At 36.3% G+C, this 20,158-nt stretch overlaps 2 protein-coding genes and 1 non-coding gene across 3 annotated transcripts; 2 read left to right on the top strand and 1 right to left on the bottom strand.

Annotated features, from left to right (window-relative positions):
- Positions 1 to 9,698: 9,698 nt before the first annotated feature.
- Positions 9,699 to 11,387, top strand: LOC113298181 (F-box/kelch-repeat protein At3g06240-like). Its single transcript, XM_026546873.1, has 2 exons — positions 9,699 to 9,834; positions 9,923 to 11,387. Exon 2 carries the CDS (start codon positions 9,989 to 9,991, stop codon positions 10,712 to 10,714), a length of 726 nt encoding a protein of 241 aa, XP_026402658.1. The 5' UTR covers positions 9,699 to 9,834; positions 9,923 to 9,988; the 3' UTR covers positions 10,715 to 11,387.
- Positions 11,388 to 13,047: 1,660 nt separating this feature from the next.
- LOC113298180 (3-oxoacyl-[acyl-carrier-protein] reductase 4-like) lies at positions 13,048 to 16,750 on the bottom strand. Its single transcript, XM_026546872.1, has 11 exons — positions 16,410 to 16,750; positions 16,108 to 16,253; positions 15,397 to 15,450; positions 14,847 to 14,927; positions 14,700 to 14,745; positions 14,524 to 14,618; positions 14,403 to 14,435; positions 14,168 to 14,302; positions 13,974 to 14,067; positions 13,631 to 13,713; positions 13,048 to 13,481 (listed from the first exon to the last, which is right to left on the bottom strand). The coding sequence occupies exons 1-11, from the start codon at positions 16,573 to 16,575 to the stop codon at positions 13,449 to 13,451; spliced, it is 966 nt and encodes a 321-aa protein (XP_026402657.1). The 5' UTR covers positions 16,576 to 16,750; the 3' UTR covers positions 13,048 to 13,448.
- A 1,517-nt stretch (positions 16,751 to 18,267) lies between these two features.
- LOC113300689 lies at positions 18,268 to 18,372 on the top strand. Its single transcript, XR_003335894.1, has one exon. It is a non-coding gene; the product is annotated as a U6 spliceosomal RNA (small nuclear RNA).
- Positions 18,373 to 20,158: the final 1,786 nt, after the last annotated feature.

The raw sequence follows: 20,158 nt of genomic DNA, 5'->3' as shown, positions 1-20,158 counted from the left end.
TTTTGGTTCTTTTTACGCATTTTATTTGATTTTTTTTTTAGGTACCTTAGCCTTAAGGGTTGTGGGCAAAAAGAAAGTATGGACTCGCAAGCCTTTTGCAAGAGTCACTCGGAAGATCCATTAGAGGTTTGCTTAGCTCATTTTGGGTATGGTTTTGATGATGATAGTGTTATTTGTGAAGTCAATGTTTTGTTAGATTCCACACCGCTGCTAGACACTAATAAATGGAAGCCCGAGCTAGAACCTTTAATTCTTCCCGAGTTTCGACTAGTTCCATTAGTTGAGAAAGCTTTGACCTTGACCCTTAATAATGAAACCGTTGTAGATGATAATGGGCCAATTAGTCACGATATCATTGTTCCGTTGAGCACTTGTTTCTCAGATCGTGATTTTCTAAAAGCTTATGTGAATGTTCCGTATAAGACTGAGTTCAGTTTTTGCTCTCTAGGTACTAATCATCATTGCTGCAGGATCATCTTTTCATCAAAACTAATTAGTTGGGTTGATCCCCAACTTTTCAGACTGTATATATATGATTTGCAGCGTACTGTGGGGTACCAACCCCATCTTGTTTGAGAACGTGCTACTGAAAGCAGGGAAACAAATACATTTCGCTTCATGGGAGTCAACCCATCAGATTTGTTCCCTCTACTTTATCTCTTCTTTTATTTTTTTTATTTTGATTGTTGCATTTCCCATCTTAATTTTTACGTTGGATGACTCAGTTACATTGTGGACAATGTAATGTTTAAGTGTGGGGGAGTGGGTTATTATCCATATTTTTGCAAAAAAAAATTAAAAAATAAAAATTTAATTGCATAATATCTCTGTTTTGCTCGAGGACTAGCAAAATATAAGTGTGGGGGTGTTGATAAGCATGTAAATGCTACATTTTATACCCATATTTATATTAGCTAGGATAAAATATTTTAGTTACTAATATTATTTTAGTGCTTTTGTAGAAAGTACAAGTGAATTCGATCATCAAGCGAATAAACAGCAAATGTGAGACTTAATGGTGTTTGCGACGAAAATGGAAAAATGTGGTTGGCCTGGTACTTCCATATATCAGCAACCACAATGATGAAATATGTTGGCTTGGTATTTCTATATATCAGCAGCACTTATTATGCTGGCCTGGTATTTCCATGTATCAGCAGCTTATTATGCTGGCCTGGTATTTCTATATATCAGCAGCATTTACTATGCTGACCTGATATTTCTATATCAGCAGCACTTATTATGCTGGCCTGGTATCTCCATATATCAGCAACACTTATTATGCTGGCTTGGTATTTTTATATATCAGCAGCACTTATTATGATGGCCTGGTATTTCCATGTATCAGCAGCCGGGTTGGCCTGGTATTTCCATATATCAGCAACCACAATGATGAAATGGGTTGGCATGGTATTTCCATATATCAGCAACCACAATGACAAAAAATGACAAATGTAGCTGGCATGGTATCTCCATATATATCAGCAGCATAGAATTGTTTCAGAGGCGAGGCAGAAACGCAGCAAAGGAATTGAAATCAAAGTGGGGTTGGCACATGGAAACTGAAAATGGGAACTATTTTATCTTTCTTACTTTATTACAAATATATTCCACCGAGAAAGATAATTTATTTGTCATGTGAAGAATTAATTGAGGAATATTTACACGTGACTATTTTAGAAATAAAATAACTCTTTCTTCATTTGGGAGATTTTGGAAATAAGGGGAGTTTATTATTTCATTGGAAGAACAAGGTGGCAATACTATTTGGGGAAAGATGCTGATGATGACATCAACTTGCATGCAAGATATTTCATAGAATAATTTATTTTGATACTTTGATTAATGAAATAAAAGAAAAGGAAGGTGTATAAGAAGGGGGTGACTATTTGAGAAACGGGAGGCACGCCTACGGCCGTTTGTAGAGAAGAGGGTTTTGCTGTTTTGATTTCCGTTTCTCCATGATTTGCTAGATTGTTTGTTAGGGTTTATGTAGAAACCAATTAATTGTGAAAACTCTACATTGATATATGTTTAATAATGATTTGATTGATTAATAGTTTTTCTTCACAAAGCTTGGTGTTTAATCATTTTTGTGATTTTCTTGATTATTTATGCTTTTGAATTGATATTTCGTACTTCGGTAAAATCCCTAGACGTGGTATGCAAGGATTGATAGGTAATGCTTTAGAATTACCCATGAAGCGAAGAAAACTATGGCGGAGAAACAGTATTTGAAAATAAAAGCATGGAATATATTTTTAAAGATTAATAGAATTTGCATAGTTATTTGGTGGAAACCGAAAATCCTAATAACCTGCTCTCATTCCGTTTATTGTTACCAATTATTTATTATTTAATTTTGTCCCGAATTCCTGAAAAATCGTTAAACATCATCTTATTGATTTGTTGATTCTTGGTATTAGTTAGTAGAAGTATTTCACACTCCTTGTGGGAACGACCTGTACTTGCCATTGTTCTCCTAGTTAGACACTGTGCACTTGCAGTATTATTATTGTAGGTTTCTGAGCCTACCAACATAATCCTTGCGAACAAAAGATTTTAACCTATATTCCATCAATAATTGGCATAATAGGCTTAACTTTTGTTTGTCAAAAGTTCATTCCTTCTTTTATCAACACATGCATATCGACATATAAATGAGATAACTTTTGTCATCATATGGGACAATAATAGTTCACGGACGCAAACACACATATCCCATAACATATTGCAATATATAAAATCATAAAGATTAATACTGCAAATATCATCTTTCAAACCATTTTTTAGAATTTGAATAAATAAACCTAAAAAATAAAGATGAAAAAAAACAACGATGGACATAACTATGTGTACTCAGAATAATGGTTATTCCAAACTATAGTTATTCTTCCTAAAACATAAGAAATAAATTCTCATAAAAAGACTTTCTAGACATTATAGAGCTTTCTCAGAGAATCTACAAAGTATTCCTTCTCATTATTGAAGAGATTATTAATTATGGGATCATTTAATTCCTCTAGGTCTTCAGAAATGTCAGTTAACTCACTAAGTTATCTTTTTAGTTCACACAAGGTGTTCTTGGTTAGAGAAAACATTTTTTCATAGTGAGTTATCTTTTCCAAAGAGGAAATGATTTGAGATTTTAAATCATTTCTCTTGTTGATGAAATCTTTCACCATGCCTCTAAAATCAGTATCATAATGACAAACAGACAAGAGACAGTTAGAGGAAGAACCTTATCCATTGATTTTTGACTTCACTTTCTTTACTCTTGAGGCAGAGATTCCTTCACAAAGATACACATTAGCTGCTTCAACAACATCTCTTTTCGTGATCCCTCTAGTCACTCATTTTTCTCAAGCTAAACCATGAGGATGCGAACGTCACCAGCGTTAGTTAGTGACAGAGTGAGCCATATGCTCACATCTCTTATTCTTCCATGGCTTATTACTGGTTGTTGTGTAAACAGGTTTCTTACCTCGTCTGGATCTGGATTTCTTTGAAGGAGCTTGGTTATTCTGATCCAAATTCATTTTCTGCATGTTCTTTTGAAGTTTGGTGATTCTGAAATTGCTCCTTTTGAATCTCCAACATGTAATCTGATCATGCTTTGAACGTCCACAAAAGGAACAAATTAATGAGGATTTTTCATCATTATGTGACACATCTTGTTTAACACAACAAGCAACAGTCGTTGTTCCTTGATTAGCTGGAATGGACAACTTTGAGCTTTGAGTTTTGCTTTTGAACCCCAAACCATTGGTGTTTCCAAAGGATCTCTGACCAAATAACATTGTTGCAATTTTTTCAGGGCTTCCAGATAACCTTTGCAGGTCATACTTGAGAGTGTTAATCTCTTCTTCCTTTAGAGAAATGGTTCTGACGAACTTATCATTAAGACGCTTTATCTCAATATTTTTCGCCTGGAGCAATGATTAAATTTTTTTCAAGGAGTCCTTTAAGTGAAGGTTCTCTTGAAGAATCTCTGTATTCAAGAGATCAAGAAACTCTGTGTCATACTCAAGTTCTGAATCAGAAGTTGAAGTGAAGAGAGAATCTGTAGTAGACTCATCTGAGACAACCAGAGTAGATTTGTCTTCTATTTAACCATCTGAAGCATTAACTGAAGCTGGATATTCATCACATATGTTCCTTCTTTTTATTAAATCCTTGACCTTCCTGATTATCAGTGATTTATCAAAATCAACATGATTGGAGCAACATTCATCAGCCCAAGAAAAGTGAGAGGATGCACTTGTTTTAGTCACAGAGTTGAGCGCGAACGTTCTGCCTGTGTCAAGATCAAGAAGTTTTAATTTTCCTATCAGAGTATTTCTGGAAAGTGTATCAAGGTTATTTCCCTGAACGATGGCATGCTTCTTAGAATTGTATCTAGATGGCAGCGATCTGAGAATTTTCATCACAATGTCCTTTTCAGGAATAGTCTTACCCAATGCAAAAGATGCATTAACAATTTCAGACACTTTGTGATTAAACTCATAAAATTAATCCTCATCTGCCATACGAAGGTTTTCCCAATCAGAATTAAGGTTTTGAAGCCTATCTTCCTTTTCACTGGTATTTCCTTCGAATACGGTTTCTAAGATATCCAACGCATCTTTAGACCTAGTTCAATTTGACACATGGTGCTGAATATTTGGGGTAATGGCATGTATGATGGCATTCAAACCATCAGAGTTTTGTTTTGCAGCAAGTATCTCCGCAACATCGTATTCGCCAATATTTTTGGGAACATTAACATTACCTACTGCAACAACGGGAGCATCATAGCCATTAACAACTATACCCATGATTGAAAATCACTCGCTTGAAGAAAAGCACGCATAGCATTTTCTACCATAAGCAATTTGAGTCATCGAAGACTGGTGCTATGTTAATAGAGATAGCACCTCTGTCCATAAAGTCAGATCGCTACAAACACATAATTTTGAGGTCTTGAACGTGTTTGCCTGCTCTGATACCAATTGAAAATGCGGGGGTCTAACAACCACACCCAATATTTTGATTAGCAATCTGTATGGACAAACTCCAATATACTTTTATGAGAATCAACTAGACAGTTAGACTCAATCAATAGAAAAGTATATCAAAGAGTTCTTATATCTCTATCTCTTGATTTAAATCTTACTCAAGCAATCTGCGAGTCTCGATTAAATACAAGAGAGATAAACTTGGACGGTACCAAAGACCAATGTCCAAGGATCAATCAATTTCCAATCAACAACCAAGGGTTGGATTTCACTATTGATCGATACAACGCACAACCTGTGATATAATGCGGAATAGAAACAACACAGACACCAGAAGTTTTGTTAACGAGGAAACCGCAAATGCAGAAAAACCCCGGGACCTAGTCCAGATTGAACACCACACTGTATTAAGCCGCTACAGACACTAGCCTACTACAAACTAACTTCGGTCTGGACTGTAGTTGAACCCTAATAAATCTCACACTGATTCAAGGTACAGTGCGCTCCTTACGTCTCTGATCCCAGCAGGATACTACGCACTTGATTCCCTTAGATGATCTCACCCACGACCATGAGTTACTACGACCCAAAGTCGAAGACTTTAATAAACAAATATGTATCACACAGAAAATCTACAAGGATATATAAATCTGTCTCCCACAGATAAACCTAAAAGTTTTGTTCTGTCTTTTGATAAAAATCAAGGTGAACAATAACCAATTGATAAACCAGACTTATATTCCCGAAGAACAACCTAGTATGATCAATCACCCCACAATAATCTAAATCGTATGGTAGAAAAATTAGATACTGCGGAATCACAAACGATGAGACGAAGATGTTTGTGATTTCTTTTTATCTTGCCATATCGGAGATATAATCTCAAGTCAATTATTCCAATTGAACTCGTACGATAGAAGATGGCAAGATCAGATCGCTCAACTACAAGAGAAGTAGTTTCGTCTGGCTTCACAATCCCAATGAAGTCTTTCAGTCGTTAATCGACAGGGTCTCAAGAAGAAACCTACGATTAAAGGAGAATCGACTCTAGCAAACCAACTAGTATCACACAGGATGTGTGGGTATTAGTTTTGCACCGTTGCTAGACGTCTCCTTATATAGTTTTCAAACCAGGGTTTGCAATCTAAGTTACCTTGGTAACAAAGCATTCAATAATCACCGTTAGATGAAAAACCTGATTTACCCAAGCTAATATATTTCAACCGTTAGATCGAAACTTATCTTGTCACACACACAAATGAAATGTATTCATTTAGGTTTGAGTAACCGTACCTAAACGTGTACATTGGTTAGTTCACAAATGGTTGACCAATAGTTAGCCATATGAGTGCTTTCATACCAACCGTATTCATCTTTCTCATAACTAGTTCAAATGACTCATAAGAACTAGTTCAAGAGTTGTTCAATTGCTTAAGTCTTTATACATAAACACAATTGAAACAAATCAATTTGATTCACTTGAATCAATTCATGAACAATATACCCACGGTTTGCAAATATTGCATTCCTTATAATTTATTGTTTTAAGTCCATGAACTACCGATTTGAGAAATAACCAGCTTGGGTACACGTACGGGTATGCATACCTTAGCTACCGGATTTTGAGTTGGTTTAGTTTCCAAACTCAGCAGACTTTTTCGGGTGAAAAAGTTCCGCCAGTACGCGTACAGGTACACATACCTAAGGTGACTGGTTTTTTGAGTTCGTAAACTTCAAACTCAGCAGAATTTCACGGACGTGAACTTCGCCAGTATGCGTACGGGTACGCATACCCAACCTGTCTCCTTAACCAATACCGCATGCACACATATGCACGCACTTGGTTTCCGGCACATGGATTTATACACAAATGTATGAACACACTAAATGCTTACATCCATAGGTGGTTACATATTCTCAACTCTACATTTCAATCATTTAAACATTCTTTTATCATGTTATAACAGTCGTTAGACATAAAGAATCGACTATCGTCATCAAAGCTATTTTCAAGATTGAAACGTCATCATGAATTTCGTCACAGGTAAAGATGAATATGGTTAAAGCAAAAGCTTATCTACACGTATTTTGAGAAAAAGATAGGCGAGTAAACTCGGCTCGAAATAGCAAGTGTGTATCTATGAAAACTATCATACTTATACGACTGTTGTCTCAAGAGTAGGAGATAGAGTAGATAGATTTTTGAGTGACAAGATGAGTTCAAGTCTCCACATAGATTTTGGTCGGATGAAGTTCCACCGGTTCTTTGAGTAGTTCGTCGTCTTTGCGAGATAATCGCCATGGAGTCTGGAGCTCAACTATTCCTAACTATCCTGGACCGAGACTTAGTCATAAGTATACTAGAAATCAAGACATATAGTTTTGATCACTAATATTGACAACATGCTTGATATAGCAACGCATGCGAGTTCGACCGAGCAATGCTCTAACAATAGGTCTGAAAAAATATCTAAAAGGGTGAAATTTAGATATTTGCACCCTTCCGAAGTAAGGAACCATGGCATATATGTCTGTAACAGATTCCATTTTGAGAGATTTGAAAAAGCACTATATCGTTGAAGGGTTCTATACATCTGCCATTTCTCAACGCATTTCTTTAGACAAAGACTCTGTTTTTCCTCTTTTCGGATGGTAAATATTTATCAGAACATGGAGTATGAATCAAAGCCATCTTTGAATTGAAATTGAGATACTGATGCAAGTTATTCCCTTTCTGAATCAGAGAGATTCATATCTGAAAGAGGTTGACAATAAGTTCTTTCAAAATTGACTATTTGTCCCTCTGTTAGAGGTGTTCCAGAAATGTCAGGGATCGAGTAAATAGCTCTATGAACGAGTGGATCAAATCGAATTGGAAAATGGAAAGATTTGTACAAGTTATACCTTTCGTCACCACTTTGTGGAAAATCGTTAGGTATGAATATGTTAGACACCTGTGACTCGATTGATGAAATAGTATCTCTCTCCAAAAAAACATGTTTTTTGGACCAACGCACAAAGGAAAAATGTTGTTGCGAATGAACAAGATATTGAGGAATTGTCCATACGTAAGATCATAATTATTGATACGGGCCTTTTCCACATAAAAAGAGAATCTTTTATTACAATCGAACCGGAAGTGATGTGGATTATTCAAGAATCGAAGTCGATTTGCTTTATAAAAAGAAGAGATCAATGAACTTCTACGAAATGGTTTCACGGGATTCAGCCAATTGTCTCGATCGTGGGATATCATTGAGAAATAGGAATCAGTGTTATCAAAGTCTTTCCTGCAATTATTTCTAGTATGAAATGAGTCAGTCATCCACTTTGGTATCTTATTGAATAAAAACGGTGATATTGTTCCTCCATTGATCAAGAATTTCGATTTTTGGGAAGTATCATGATTATCCAATAATAAGGGTTTCAATCTATTCAAATGAACGATTTGAACACCTATTGATTCTAACAACTGATTGCAGAGTTGACCATTCGGCCCTTTCAATTTATAGATGTGGATCTCGGACCTATGAATGGGGATATTCCCGATACTCACAAAGAAAAAAGGAAGTAACTTAGACAAAAAGAGAAGTGACTTGGACAAAAAGAGAAGTGAGTTGGACAAATCTTGTTTGTCGATAACCTCGGACCAATCAATCGAACATTGATTAATACGTAATCGACCGAATACTACTTGAAAACGACTTCTCTGGTCAGAAAAGAAATGTTCCAAATGTTCTTGGAAATTCTTGCTCCCGTTGGGCCATTTGTATCTATATGCATTAGGATCCCTATTCATGGATCTCTCGGTTTGAGAAATAAGGGGATCGAACCATTTCTTCTGACTCTTTTCCAAATTCGATAAATGTTGGTTGATCGTATATTTCATTATAATTCTATGATTCAGTGTATCATTTCCTATTTGATCCCTTTGAATTCTATAAAAGAAACGATTCGATACATTTCTTATGTACCCATAGGTGCTATATTGCATTTTAATCATATTTCGGATCAATCTATATTGATTGACTGCCTCCATTATGTTGTTGCTAGCAAATACCACTCTTTTTGGTTTTGGATCTTCCAAGTCATTCCCACAGGAGATCTGTACCGATTTTTTTTCTGATCCTTCGATAAAAAGATTCATTCTCTTCATCAAAAATAAGAGGTAGAACCAAGAAAGATTTCTTTTTCGATTCATCTATGGAGTTGAATACCTCATTCAATAATTTTTTTTATCCAACCCTAGGAATCAATAGAAAAGGAAAATCCCTTATGATACACCAGATCTGGCTAGGTTATTGATAGAGTGAATAGATTTTCCATTTCTTGAAATCTCTCTTCTGATTCAAAATCGCGGTGTAACGTGTACCCCTGTTTTGGTCATGGAATAGATGAAATAAATAAAAAAAATGGATTTTGGTTCAAGAATGAAATTTTATTGGAACTTTCCATATACGGTTCATCCTTTGGAACCATATCACATCCCGGATCTGATGAAATAGGATGAGTTGAGACGGTATTTTGTAAATACGTAATTATCTTGCATATATCAACCATTTTTTTATTTTCTGATCGTCTGAAAGGGATAAAAGAAACATCTTGTTCTTTCTTCAACAATTTATGATCTCTAGTGGACCACTCAGTAGGATTCGAACCCATATGAAGTTCTGATCATCTGTAAGAGAAAAAGGAACGAATTGATTTTGTAGAATTCCCAAAAAATTGCTTCGATTTCTTCGGGAAGCAGATGATTGTTCTAAGAGCCCAAACTATACCAACCATCAGACATTCGTCATAAATCAATATGGGCTCATAGACCCGAAGGAAGAACTAGGTGGACCTGCTTTAGCCCGTATTAGTGCCCAAGTACTTTCTGTTTTCTTCTGTTCTTTCGGCTGACATTTTTCACAATTCATTTGCAGCAAAAACCTAAATAAGAAGAAAAAAAGAAGAAGGCTAAAGAAGAAGAAGGCTAAAGAAGCATTCAAATGTCAAGCGTTACGGAAGAGATCTACCTTGAAATCCTTCTAAGGGTACCAGTGAGATCAACATTTACATGTAAGTGTGTTTGCAAAACTTGGTTTTCCATAATATCTAACCCTAGTTTTGTCAAGATGCACCTTAATCTTACTATCCAAAGAAACAATCCTACTCTCATGCTTAAAGGTTGTAACGACAACAGTGAAGATGAATTTACTAACGCAGTTTACTCCATTGGTTATGATACATTATTATCGCCAGTGACTGATAGTGCAGATGATGTTTTTGAATTGGATGATCCATTCAAACCCTTAGTTAATTATGTTAATTTGAAAGGTTCGTGCAATGGTCTACTTTGCTTAGGGTATGGTAATGATTCTGAGGAATTCTTTTGCCTTTGGAACCCAGCAACTAAAGAGATCAAGATAATACCCAAATCACCCACTGAGTATGAGGATGTACATAGTGAGGTTTTTGATTTTGTTTATGACTGGAAGACTGATGATTACAAGTTAATAATACTGGTGATCTTTGAGGGAGATAAAGACAGATGTTTAGTCGATGTTTATTCGCTAGCATCGAATTCATGGAGAGTTAATAAGCCCCCACCGCCTTATATGTTTCCTTTTAGGCGAGAAATTGGGGAGATTGTTAACGGAGCTTTGCACTGGTTATGCAAAACGCCTGATGGATGCTCTACGTTAGTTATCTCTTTGGATGTTAGCGACGAATAATTTAAAGAATTGCCACTGTCGAAAGAACTTTTGAAGGATAAGCATATGCTGATGACTGTGGGAGTGTTGGAAGGGTGCCTTTGTCTACTAGCTAAGGTTGATAAGGTTGGTGTTGAAGTTTGGGTGATGCAGGATTATGGAGTCCGTGAATCTTGGACTAAACGTTTTATCTTTAACCATGAGAGGATTGTGAATACCAATTATTTGAGGCTTATGTGATATTTCAAAAATGGTCAGATTCTACTTAATGATTGTGGTAATTTAGTTATATATGTCATGAAGCATTCAAGTGTTAGAGAACCAAACAACTTTCGTAGTTTAACATTCTACGATGCAGATAATTATGTAGAAAGCCTAGTTTCACTCAACTCTGGTACTTATTTGGGGAGAGATGAAATGGGAGAACATGAAGAGGCCTGAGAAGAACAACACTGTTATATGTCATTAGTCCTTATTATATTTTTTTATCATGGCTGATGTTGATCTGCAACTGTTTTAGGGAACAGTTCGAAGAGAGAAAGTATAAACGAGGTGAGGAGTTAATATTTTGCACTTGGCTTCAATGTTTTCGTCCACCTTGTGAACCTTTTGGTATGTACCTTGTAAGAAACTGAAACTTGTAGTCTCCATCCATTACATATTGATGCAATTTTCTATTTGAAATTTTGGTTTAGCTTTTGTGTTGTTCTTTGTGTTTTTGATTATTGTCAGTGCCCAATCTTTTGAAGTAATAACAGTATTAAGAGTTGTGTTTATCAATGCAATATCACTCTCCCTATGACTGCATTTATTTTATACACTCCTCAAAAGTAACATTATAGAGTTTTGCTTGTGTTATACAGTGGGTTTTATCCTAAACTCTGTTCAATTATGAACCTCTTTTTTATTATCATGTAACTGGATTCAAAGTTTTGTTCGTTATATCTGTCCAGACTTTTGAAGTAACTTTTTCTGATAGAACTTCAGTTAATTTAGTTGCAATTTGGTTTTCTGTTTGATGCTATTAATTCTCGTAGTCATCCAATCTGTAGGACTTCTTTCTTTCTAGTCTCATTTTTTAGTAGTTTGCATCGGGATGCCATCTACTATTCTTTGGTTCCTAGTTGAGAGTTTGTTGAGTTCATTGAGAATGATCAGTTTTATTGAAATTAGATGGCAGAATATAGTAGAAACGGAAAGCAAGTGATCTGTTCAGTACATTGTATAAGTGTGCTGATTACTTGTATATTTTTAGTAAATAGTAAAATTGGTACAACAGTGACAAAGTGCTAGTTGGAGCAGACTGGCAGGCACTCACTGAATGCGGTTTGTTCAACCTGCTCTAGTGCTATTAATGGATCTCTACCTGCTCTAGTGCTATTAATGGATCTCTGGTTGTATTTCAATGGAGTTACACTTAACTTAATCATTTACAATGTTGTTTATTTTTCTTAGTAAAACGGGTAGTAAATGTGGTATTGCAGGCATCTATTACTTAGTTCATTTGTCTTGGTCTAGTTTAAATCGCTATTCTGTTGCCTAGAATCCCTAGTTTATTAGGGTTTGTATTATGTACAAGCTGTTGCAGTTATGGATTTTCTTTGTTGCAGAATTATTGAATTTTCTTCCATTCAGAATCGGCAACATGGTGTGAACCATGTGATGTTGCGGATATGAACAATATATTTATATCTGTGAACTAGTGTTACGAAATTTATAGCCACCATCTATACTCTAAAAACGTACATAAGCCACCATCTATACTCTAAAAACGTACTATAATGCAATGGGTCCATAGAGTTTTGTTTTTTTGCAGACTTGTGAGCGGGCGTCACAACAAGGAGTGTTCTAGAAATTTAATCTCAGAACTCTACTTTTTTCCTCCTCCTGAAAACACTGGTGGTATTCATTGTCGTAGCTATTAGTGATGGATCTGTTGTTGTTCCTTATTCTTTCAAATCTTGTACAGTTGAAACTCCATTAATTAATACTCAATCACTTTAATAATCTCTGTAAAATAATATATAGTGATGGATCTATTGTTCCTTATTCTTTCTGATCCAGATTCCCAAATTCCTAATCAATTAGCAAGCTGAACCAGTTTATTTACGTAAATAACCATCAGTTCTCAATATTTCCCATTCAAATAGCCCCAAAGAGATTGAGAAATCTGCGAGTGTCCACAACCAGGACCCAACACTTGGCGCAAATGACAGTTTAATTGAAAGTGCTACTGCTCCACAAGGTTTTTTAACTCTAAAGATACCCAGTATGTGAACAACAAAACTGTCTCCGTCCACTTAAATCGAAACAATTCATACCTTTTATGGTGTTCAAGTTCTTGGATGTTGCCGTTTTAAAAATTACTTTTTTTCCCCATAAGAAGAAACAAACTTGCAATCCGTGATGAAGTAGACATAATATTGGACACAATAACTAGACAAGCACCAATCACTCAGCAAGTTTTTACAATTAACAAAAACCTGACAGCAATTAAACTCATTAGTTTGGCTAAGTAACTAAAAAGAGAGAAGACAAACAGCTGAACTTTAAGCAAATGCGGTCCCCCAAATGGACAGTCAGATTGGATATTTGGTCATCAGTGTTATCTACTTGGTATTTTCCTTAATCGCAAACATGGCTTGAAATAACCAGTCCAATGTAACATTTGGTGGAACTTGACGGTTCGTTCATATCTGTCCCTAAAAAGGTTTCAGGTTTGGGTCGTTATCGAGGGAAGAGGGATTGGAGCTTCTTACATCACCATACCTCCATCTATTGTGAACACCTACAAGACAAACAAATTCAGACAGTAAGAGACTTAAGTTGATAAGCAAGATAGAAATGCCAATATTGTGACAAATGCGATTCCTCGCTCAATGTAACAAGAAAATGCTAATATTACACAATGACAGGGCTGGAATACTACTACTATACCTGCCCTGTAATATAACTAGCAGCAGGATTAAGAGCCAAAAATTCCACCAGACCAGCAACTTCTTCTGGTTGTCCATAACGTCCTGTAAGAATTATGATCATTAGATATGAGATCTGTGCCTCACCCTTATTCATGTGTTTCTATTTATTTATTTCTAAAACAGACTTGTGGGGAGGGGGGCGCTAGCAAAACAATGTAGTAAAGGGTGGATTTCAGGTGTATCATGTTCATCTGTTTAAGTGGACCATGGGTGGAAAATAATTAATGATTATGTTTTCTAAATGAAGAAGAGGGGAGGAAATGATATGAAAACTGGCCAATCGTTGATGAAAGTAGTCTTACCCAAGGGAATTGTCTCTAAGATTTTCTTCTCAATATCTTCTGAAAGTTTGGCAGTCATATCAGACGCAATGAACCCTGGGGCGATAGCATTTACCTGTAAGAGATGCGACGTATGTAATTAATTACCATTGACAATACTGAAGTATGAGTGCGTACAACACTAGGTTTGAGGGCCTAAGATATGAAACCCTTACATTGATACTCCTGCTAGCATATTCCTTAGCAACACTCTTGGTGAAGCCAATGACTCCTGCTTTTGCAGCACTGTAATTGGCTTGTCCAGCATTGCCAATCAAGCCAACAACCGATGCTACGTTGATAATTCTTCCCTGCAGAATTGGTAATCAAAAGCTAAGAGTCCAGAACAAAGTTTAAGATCTACCTTGTCCAAATAATCAAATGCCAATTTAGATAAACTTCAGTGAATACCTTTTTCTTCTTCATCATAATTTTAGCTGCTGCCTGCAAAGAGCAGTTGATAGAATTAGAAACTGGAGATCTCAAGCCTCTGCACATAAAACTAGCCAGATCGTTGTTTGAAGATACTTACTTGTGTACACAGAAATACACCTGTAAGATTCAAGTCAATAACATCCTGCCACTGAGACTTCTTCATTCTCATCAACAAACCATCTCGAGTAATTCCTGAAACCATTTATACATGTCAGGATGAAACTGAACATCAATGTTAACACATGACAGAGAAGAACGTGAACAATTGATAACCTGCATTATTAATCAAGACATCCACTGTTCCCCATGCATCAACTGCCTGCAGATGTGACAGTTCAATGAAAGCAAACCAGAACTTGTAAGTACCAAGAACAAAAAAGAAAGTATTCCAATAAGCCAACCAACAAGCAAGTCCCTTACAGTTTTAATCATAGCATTGACATCTTCTTCTTTTGAAACATCTCCCCCAAAAGTAAGAGCTTGACCCCCACAAGCTTCAATCTGCATGAAAGTATATACGTTGGTTATTCTCACGTGCATTGAACTATGGAGAGTCACCAGAATAAAAGTTCAAGTAGGAAATATAGATGAAAAAAGAAATCATCAGATAGAGCAGTATACTAGCAGAAACCATTCAAGATACAGTCAATAGCTTGTAGTGTAATCTACAGAGTTGGGCTTTTGGCCTTCGTTATGGTACATTAACTACAAAAACCAAAGAATTCATACAGCTGGAGCAAAACCGAAGAATGTGCCAACATTGTGCACCGGGGTTTAAACAATCATATTAATTTTTCTTTTTAAGAACAATGAAACAATTTCCAGCTTAGTCAAGTACCCCAGTCGATTAAGCTGTCAAATATATAGCATCTTTGATCATAGACATGGACGATTTAAAAGTAAGGAAACAGGAGCAAATACTAATATTAACAAGTAAAAATAAAATAAAAAATCCTCAGTTCAGACTAACCTCTTTTGAAACTTCTTCAGCTTCTTTTGAAGACCTTGCGTAATTGACAAGGACCTACCACAAAAATGTGAAAACAATCAAGACTATGAACAGAAACAAAAACGAAAGCAAGTATCAATTTATACTAATTTAGCAAAACGGGATAAAAACTAAACCTCACGGAGCATGCTAAAATCCGAGAGAACCTACAGTATCTCAGATAACCCGGAAATGGAGAAGCCAAAGGAACCATATTCATAAACATATGACTGTGAATGTTAATAAAAATTACCATATACAATAAAAATCTTTAATAGCCTCGCAGGACACCATACGGCAAGTGGACATGGAGACACTCACAATTCTACAATTTTGCACTACTGGCACAAGAAAGTGTACATAGACACATTGGACTCGACAAAGTGTAGTAACTTCAATAAAAAAAAGGTGCAATAATTCAGTGGCAGCATCCTTTGATTCATTTTCAACAGCACAAAGCAGAAAATAAAATTACTCAAGTAGACAAATACTTTTGTATACACAAATAGACATGCCATACACATCTATATAACTAAAATACACTAGCCCAGCTTAACTATAACAGTAAATTAATCACTGGAAAGACTTCACTATTTTCAACCCCAATTTCCATGAATACATCCTGTTCTCGACTTGTTAACGAATCTCTCCTCATGCATTTAACAAACATCAAATTGTAAAAGACAAACAAACCTTACAACCAGCTTTACCCAAGGACAAAGCAATAGCCTTCCCAATGCCTCTAGAAGCTCCAGTAACAATAACCACTGGAGATTCTACATCTTTAGCCACTTCCACAGTCGCTGCTTCAACTGCTGCAGTAGCTTGAGCTCTTACTCCTGTTAGAAATTTCAAAATCCATCAACAGAACACATAACCTAAAAAATTGAATCACCAGATTCAAAGAGTTTCATGAGAACCAAGCAAATACTGAATATTCGTACAAAATCTCATAGGAAATAACGAAAATGAAAAGAAGATCAAAAGATTATTACCACTTGACGAAGAAGAATAATTAATTGATCTACATTGTAAAGCAGGGAAAGATCGAATCGAAGAAATGGGAGTGAAGTGAGGAAAGTTAAGGATCTTTCGAGATTCAGACCGAGTCGAAATTGTTCTTCCGACACAAGTGATAGCGGATCCAGTAGCAGTAGCCATGAAAGGAACTCTAGATGATAATCTTTGAATCAAGAATTTGGAAGAAGAAGAGGTAAATGAGATTGCCAGTATCGGGTTTATATAAAAAGATAGGTAAAAGGACAAAAGAAAATGGCGCTCTTGGAACCTCCGTGGGTAAAATCTGTATGGCGATGAAACCTAAAAAAAACAAAAAAACACGAAACGAATAGATCCTATATATATATATATATATATTTTTTTTTTTTTTTTTTGAAAGAGTTATTTTTCCTCGCTGACTGACAAGTATACAATTTCACCGCTCCTATTGACAGGGCCGGCATTTTATTGGAAGGGACGTGAACTTTTTGGCTTTTCTAATTTTTTGGAAAAAACAATACCCATTACCCGCCACCGAAATTTCCATCGCCGATTCGCCGTCACCACCACCGTCGCCGACATCTTAGATTGAACTTTTGATCGTTTGATCAACTGACTGATTAAAGGAGCTGGTCGAAGTGGGCATAACCCATAGGACCAAATCTTTTAACAACAAAATAATGATTATGTTACTTTTAATGCAGAAACTTTAAATGAATGATTTCTTTTTTAATAAAATTGGATTTGTAATGGAAGAATTTCAGATAGAAGTGGTTGTGTTTGTTAAAAAATTGTTCAATTCAGCGGACGTTGGGTCCAAACGTCAAAGAGGTAAGGCTAAAGGCTGTAGTACTCAAGTTAAACAAGATGTGTGATTTAACTAGTTCTAATATTTGAAGAAGATAGATCAGCATCTTCAAATTTATTTTGATGAACCAACATCATCCTTTTTGGAACTTGATAATCAAGATATGATCTAACTTTCTTTCTGTCTAATATGATTTATAAAGCTAGGTTTTATAATTAGATCTTGATGATGATATATGATAAAACCTTACTGAATTTGGAGATTAAGATATATCTTATGGTGGTGGGAGGCGGCTGCCTTTTCCACTTGATCGGAATTCGAGAACTGCACCAGTTGTATGGATCGACATGCAGATATCACTTTCATAAAATGGTACGCGAATAATAATCCTAGTGGTGTCACCATCCTTACACAAAAAACTCATAAAAACAAAAGTAACACAAAAACCCCATCAAAACAAAATTAACACAAAAATCCCAAATTTAAAATAAAATTTGATGAAACCAACATTTAAATTTGGAGTTTTTGTATCAATTTTTATAAATTTGGGGTTTTGTATCCATTTTGTTTACGATGGAGTTTTAATGGATCCCAACATTTGAGTGGGGTTTTTGTACCACAAGTTTAGTCACCTTGAATTTTTATGACTAGTTTTCTTCATAAAATGCCAGCTATCTTTGGCCCTGCGTCGATTCCGTGCCTGTATCTATCAAATACTGGCCCTGTTAACAGCCACTGTCTACAATTTCTACTACTTTTGCTCCTCTACTTTTTGTTTTGTACACTTCTGTATGTGTACCATTGTACCAAGGAAAACGAATACAAGGAAGGAAAACAAGGATATCCCATTTTTTTTCTTCTTATTACTTTTTTTAGCGAGTTAAGATAAATATTTAGTATTACCAAACTTAAAAGAGTACAACAAGAAACCAGCGAGTGGTCTTATGGTTCTCATGCTCCCTCCCACTGCAGACGTAGGGGTTTTAAATTCCGTAATTGTCAGAACCAACTCTAATTTAAGGAGTCTGGAAATAGTATAGGGACCACTAGTTTAGGATATCAGAAAAAGAAAAAGAAAAACACAACAAAGAAGATTAGCATGGCCATGCGCAAGGATGACACGCACAAACCGAGAAATGGTCCAGATTTGGTATTTCACATTTGGTGGAATTTTGCTATAGTAGGCCTGCTAGACTTTACTATGATCAATATATTTTGTCCTCGACACTTGTTGTGCAACAAGGTGACCCACTCGGTCCGTTGTTGTTTGCATTCACACATCATCCACTCGTGAAATCTATTGCCTCTCAGTGTAAACTCGATTTGCATGCATGGTACCTGGATGATGGGACTATTATTGGTCACACTCTCGAGATGGCAAAAGCTCTAAGCATCATAGAAGCAGAGGGCCCAAGCAGAGGTTTACATCTTAATATAAAGAAAACTGAGGTCTTTTGGCCTACCGCTGATTTAAGAAGTTGGGATGAAGATGTTTTTCCTCGAGATATTGGCAGACCAACTAACGGCGTTAAACTCTTGGGTGGCCCAGTGAGTCTAGATTTGAATTTTATTAGTGACATGGCGCTGTCTAGAGTTCAAAAGACCATTCAGCTACAGTAAAACTTTCTTAAAATAATAATCTCTCCAAAATAATAAAATTCTTTAGTCCCAATTAGGCTTGCACAGGTTAAATTTCTTCTCGCTAAAATAATAAACTCTCTAAAATAATAATTTTTTAGTCCCAAAGCTATTATTTTAAAGAAGTTTTACTGTAATGTCAGCCATCAAAAAAAATCCAAGACCCTCAGAGTCAGATGTTATTACTTCGCAACTGCACAGGTGTGTCCAGATTGTATTTTGCTATGCGTACTACCAAGCCTGCTGCTTTACAACGTGTCACTGAACTGTTTGATGATCATTTATTTCAGTATTTGAGACTTCTGATCACAAGTGATGGGGCGGGTTTTGGGCCTTTACAACAGTGAATTGCCACTCTCCCTATCAAAGAGGGTGGCCTTGGTATTTACGTTATGGCAGACACCCGCAATTATTGTTACCTTGCTTCCCAGATCCAGACGGTTTCGGTTCAAAAGGTGATTCTTGGTAACTTATTCTCATCAGACAAAGGTTTTTGCTTATCGATCGGCTCTTCAAAACTTCATCCAGGTATGTGGATTACCTTCTAATTATTGTGTTGATGATACTGCCCACCCCCCCCCCCCTCCCTCCCTTCTATGCACTCCCTGGCAGTCACTTATTCAACGTGGTTAAGTCCCAAACCAATTCTCAATGTCTCTAAGAGATTCCATTTTGTGGCAGTGTAACCGTGTTAAGCCTTCTCAAGATTATCTTTTGGTCGTTCCCATTAGTTGTTTGAATCAATGCCTTGGACCAAGACAGTTCAAAGCCGTAGTTTGCTACCGCCTTGGTATCCCCTTGTTTGTCGAAGATGGCATGTTTTCAAGCTGCAATAGACCCATGGATATCTTTGGTGATCACGCTCTTCATTGTGCCAAAGATGTTGGGCTCAAGTTCCGACATGACCTAGTAATTGTTGACATCTGTTACAAAGTTGGCGTGCATGTACGTAAAGAAGCCTTCCTTGGGTTTTTGTCTGATGATAATAGAGACTTGCGTCCTGCTGATATTCTTGCGCTTAATTGGGAGAATTGGCAAGATGTTTGTATGTATGTTACAGGTGTCTCGCCCTTCACAGGAGAAGGCATTCGTGCTTTTGTCCCTGGGCTGGCTATTACCAATGTTGTACTGCGCAAACGTAACAAATACTTGGATCAATGTGTTTCACATGGTTACGGTTTGGGTGTCTTAGTCTTTTCTATGTTAGGGGAACTTGGTGATGATACTCTGTGTTTTTTTAAGAGATTGAAGAATTGTCTGGTTAATAATGATGTCAGTAGTGGTATAGGTAAATTTCTT

The sequence above is a fragment of the Papaver somniferum genome, chromosome 7 (assembly GCF_003573695.1).
Source record: "Papaver somniferum cultivar HN1 chromosome 7, ASM357369v1, whole genome shotgun sequence".
NCBI lineage: Eukaryota > Viridiplantae > Streptophyta > Magnoliopsida > Ranunculales > Papaveraceae > Papaver > Papaver somniferum.
The sequence above is the reverse complement of the archived record's forward strand: the minus strand, read 5'-3'. Positions and strand labels throughout refer to the sequence as shown.

Coding starts and splice junctions, on each gene's coding strand:
- LOC113298180 (XM_026546872.1), bottom strand. CDS start 16,575: ATGGCTACTGCTACTGGATCCGCTATCACTTGTGTCGGAAGAACAATT. Junction 14,303..14,402: donor TTATGATGAAGAAGAAAAAG/GTATTCACTGAA, acceptor CCAATTCTGCAG/GGAAGAATTATCAACGTAGC. Junction 13,714..13,973: donor CTTAGAGACAATTCCCTTGG/GTAAGACTACTT, acceptor TAATTCTTACAG/GACGTTATGGACAACCAGAA.
- LOC113298181 (XM_026546873.1), top strand. CDS start 9,989: ATGTCAAGCGTTACGGAAGAGATCTACCTTGAAATCCTTCTAAGGGTA.